Here is a 4,714-nt window from a genome sequence, read left to right as displayed (position 1 = left end):
ACCAAACTTTAAGAACTAAAGCAATGTTTTAACAAACAAATAGTTTCAATTTTTTTAATTAATTTGATTAAAATCTATTAAATAAACTGAATCTCAACTAGTTAACATATTATAATTTTGACAAAAAAAAAAAAAAAGGTACAAATTCTCACTCATTGAAGTTAAAAAAAAAATCTCACATAATCCATTATTGTTGTGCCCAAAAAAAATATTGAACATAGTAATAATAAAATAAATAGTAAGTAATCTATATTACAACCTATTAATTAGCTAGTGAATTCATTCATAATTTCTATACTGAATCTTATACTAATTTTTTATTTAAAAAATAGAGAGTACTAAGAATATATCGAAAAAAAAATTGAGGTTTCAAGATATTAAATTTTACTAATGTCATCAATCTGAGTATAGTTGATTGGTTAGAACATATGCTTTTAACAAAAAAATTTGAATCCTCCCACGATTGAAATTAAAATATAAAAAATAATAAAATTTTAATCTTTAAGACTTTTTTGTTTTAGCACAAACAAATATAGAGTATGAGGATATTTGAATCTCCTCAAAGAAAGTAATATATGAATTGAAAAATTTTCTTAAAAATTTAACCTAATTATGAATGATGATTAGACTAAGATTAAATTAAATAAAACTCGAACTATTGAACTAAAATAATATATATATATATATATATATATATAAAAAAGAAGAATTTAAATCTAAGACTTTGCTCCTTTCACCATTTGCACCTTTTGGCTTTGGCTTTGATTGGTAGCTTCGTTTTTCCTTTATGATGGAGCTCGTGCAAAAGATTGATGCAATAACTTTTGGTGTTGAGAGTTTGATTTGCCGAAAGAGAGCAAAGGAGTTATTGGTCATTACAAACCCCAACTAAACTACCTTTTTTTCTTTTTTCTTTTTAGTGTTTATATGCTAATATGATTGCATGGATCTATTCACTTCATCATGATTATAGCATCCAATGAAACTATTGTTTTTTTTTTTTTTTTTTTTTTTGAAAAATACTATGTTCTAAACTATGCACAATTATTTGAATTAATATTAAATTTTCGTATCATTCCATGAAACTTCTTGAAATGATCGATATATATCAGTCATTGCTACTATAAAATTTTATATCTTTGATTCATTTATGTGATAAAGCAAATATTTACGTTGATGATGTATGGAAACATAAATTGTAAGATTGATTTGGATTTCTTAAAAAACAATAAATGGAAAATCAATAATAATCAATAAAATAGTTTTGAATGTTAAGGAACTAAAATAGAATCTGGGGAAAGAAATAGGTTAAGTGTTAAATTTATTTAGATTTACCTTGGTCGGACTTTAACTTTAAAATAAGACTTTTCTTACGGTCTATTTTGATTGTTATATTTTCAACTTTTGTTCAATTTAGTTTCTATACTTTCAAATGGTGTGTTTTTGTTCCAATAATAATTTAAGAAGTGATCATTTTGATTCTTTATTTTTATTACTATCTTCAAACAAATGTATAGCTTTCTCACGTCGTATGAAAGTTTATAGACCAAAATAGGTTAGATATTAAAGTTAGACCACTGTAGGACGACTTTAACTTAAAAGACATTCTTTTTATGCCATCTATTTTCGTTGTTATACTTTTGACTTAAAAGAAAAACTATGAACTATCAAAAAAAAAAATTATATACTATGTGAAAAAAATGTTACAACCATACAGAAATTTTCTCCCGGAATCTCAATTACAAGAGTACTCTCTCAAAACTTTTATATTACCTAACCTAATACCCTTTTCCCCCACTCTAACAAGAGAATACAAAAAAGAAATATAACTAGAGTTAACATAATCAAACTTAAATTAAAGTATTTTTAACTGGAACAAAATGAAAACAAAGTTATGGACTTCTTTTTATACTACTTAGAACCTATTACGTTTTATATTATCTTTAGAAGTAGAAACTCATTTCTATTTATTTTAGAAATAAGAATCCATGACTTTTCTATTTCTCGCGGAAGTGAGATTTCTATATCTTCATATATTTTGCCAAAAAAAAAAAACAAAAAAAAACCAGCAATATTAAGATTACTCTTGACCATATTATATTTCATAGTTTCTTTTCTATTTCTCCCACTAGTAGCAAGTAGCATCATAGTCAAAAGTTATCAAACTAATAACAATATTATACTTTCACTACCAACTCAATTTTAATATAAAACTATTCAGTGGAAGCTTCCTATACATTTGAGAATAGTCCTTAAATTACATCCTTCATATGCATTTCATGAATTTCATTTCAAATTTCATCCCACCCTTAGCAACATATAGTCAAATTGTATGAATTTGACACCAATATTGTCTTACACCTTCTAATTTGAATTTAAAATAAAACTATTCAAAGGAAGTTTCTCATGCAATTGAGAAATGTTACAAAAAAAATTACAAAATAATGACTTGAAGAGAGAGAACTAAGAGAAGAACGACGAAAAAGAAGAGTTTGGTATATATATGGAATAATAAATTCAAATTCACTATTAAAAATAATATATTTTCTTAAAAAACATTAATTAAATATTTTCCCAAAAAATACTTTAAATTACTTTAATGCATATCTCCAAAAGCATTTTAAAAAATATTTTTAATTATACAACCAAATATCAACTTTTCCTCTAAAAATCAAGACCAGAAACTCTTTCTTATTATTCATATCTTCAATTTCTTACAACTTCAACCAATTTCTCTATAATCTTGATTTATTTATTTATCAAACACCGACAAAACGTCACTTCTTACATTGATCAATCCGAACAAATAAAATAAAATAAAATAAAATTTTTTGCCGGTTCATCCACGTGTCAACGACCCAATTCCTCTAGAAATCTCCTGCATACCCGACCGGTTAAACCGCAAGCAACGGCCCAAAAAACCCCGTTTGTTAGGCAAAAAACTCTTCTTCTTCATCAACTCCTCAGAAACCGCCCGGTTCGCCGCCGTGAAATGCATCCTCGGACCGCCGCTGTCGGTTGACCGGAAACTTGAAATCTTCACGTCGTCATCCAATTTTTCCGACATTACAACATAGGTAGACCTCAGCTTATCGGCTTTCTCCGTCACATGGCCTTCCGATGCACTGCGAAACAATAAGTCTCTGAGCCTCCATTTTCTGTTGGTCTTTGAAAACGAAATTGCCGATAAAAAAGACGATGACTTTGATTTTCCGGCGTCGACGCCGGCGAGGGAGTTGTCGTCATCTCCATGGAATGGAGCTTCAGAGGAGATTCTGAAAGGGGAAAGAGATCGAGTTTGTTTTCGAGCAAAATTAGGGGAAATGTCGTATGAAATTTTGTCTGTTCTTCCTCTGTTTTTATTGTTTTGTGAATCGACGAGCTCGTAGTTGCTTCTATGGCTAAGAGTTTCTTTCATTAGCGCTGCTTCAAATGGGTCGTCATTGATGTTCATGTCGATATTATTGCTTTTTGTTTTTCGAGGGGATAGCCTCGGATTGTGCGGCGATCTCGGCGACGATATGTTCGACTGTTGAGAATATGAATAAAAGATTAAATTAGACGAAATTATGAAAACTAAATATTAGCAGTTCTTAAACTTTAGTTTTTATTTTTAGAATTCAACTTTTATATGTAAAACAATCTAAAATAATAAAGAGAGAATAGATTTAATTTTCCAAAATGAAAAACTGAAAATAAAATGGTTACATAAGAGGAATAATCACGATATAATCAATATTTTAGAATAGTTTGTACTAAGAGATTTGTTATTCTTAAAGATGTATATAATAAATCTTTAAATTGTTAATTTAAATTTTCAATTTTGTACTTAATATGTCTGCATTAGTTTGGAAAAAAAATTTAACTTTTTTTTCCAACAAAGATTTGGTGAGAGAAAAAGTTGACCTGGAGACCGGGCGGTGGTTTGAGCGGCTTGATCTTGCCGCCGTGGAAGAGCTCATCGGCGGAGAGGGAAGATTTAGAGAAGGAGGAGTGGCGGGTACAATGAAATTCAAAATCTTGATCGGCGGAGCAATCGGGGGACTTGGGGATGCCGGGCTTCTCCTCCCAGCGGAAGGGGACGGCGGAGGGAGAGCCGATGGGAACGTCGATATCGTCGAGGCGGAAGAAGTTGAAGGCGTGAGAGGAGGGGCTGGTGGGAGCACTAACGGAGGAGAAAGGAGTTGAAGGAGCTGACAGATAGTGGGAGGAGCAAGGGCTGCCGAAGTTGAACATGTCGCCGCCGGCAGGAGGGACTCTAACAACCACTTCCATCTCCATTTGAAACCGGCGAGATGCGGCGGCCGATCGGAATTTGTCTGTGAAATGGAAGATTGTGGTTTGTTGGAGGAGGAGAATAAGAAGAAAATGATTATTAGGTGGAGGAGGTAAGAGAAGGGAAGAAGATAGGAAGAAGGGGAAAGTTGAGAGAAATTGACTTGAAGGAGAAACCTCCTAAATTATGATCAACAAGTGGAGCCACCTTAGTGGATATATGAAATTTATATTATTCTATTATTCCAATATGAACACATTCACCACATTCACATTTAATATAAAAGAAATCTTTTTTTAATTGAAAATTTGGTACATCCCGAGCTGCATCCATTCTTTTCTCTATTAGTCATAATTTACTACGTGATGAATTTTTTTTTTCAAAAAGTTTTTTCGATTATATAATTGGAGTAGGATTTAAAATGATAGGTTTTACCAC

General features: G+C 30.9%; 1 protein-coding gene across 1 annotated transcript; it reads right to left on the bottom strand.

Moving 5' to 3' along the window:
• Positions 1 to 2,657: 2,657 nt before the first annotated feature.
• On the bottom strand, positions 2,658 to 4,468 carry LOC120087714. The gene is made up of 2 exons (XM_039044589.1): positions 3,907 to 4,468; positions 2,658 to 3,529 (listed from the first exon to the last, which is right to left on the bottom strand). The coding sequence occupies exons 1-2, from the start codon at positions 4,279 to 4,281 to the stop codon at positions 2,840 to 2,842; spliced, it is 1,065 nt and encodes a 354-aa protein (XP_038900517.1). The 5' UTR covers positions 4,282 to 4,468; the 3' UTR covers positions 2,658 to 2,839.
• Between the last annotated feature and the right edge of the window lie 246 nt (positions 4,469 to 4,714).

Source organism: Benincasa hispida, chromosome 10 (genome assembly GCF_009727055.1).
Source record: "Benincasa hispida cultivar B227 chromosome 10, ASM972705v1, whole genome shotgun sequence".
NCBI lineage: Eukaryota > Viridiplantae > Streptophyta > Magnoliopsida > Cucurbitales > Cucurbitaceae > Benincasa > Benincasa hispida.
Note: the sequence above shows the minus strand (reverse complement) of the source record. Positions and strands in the feature narration are given on the sequence as shown.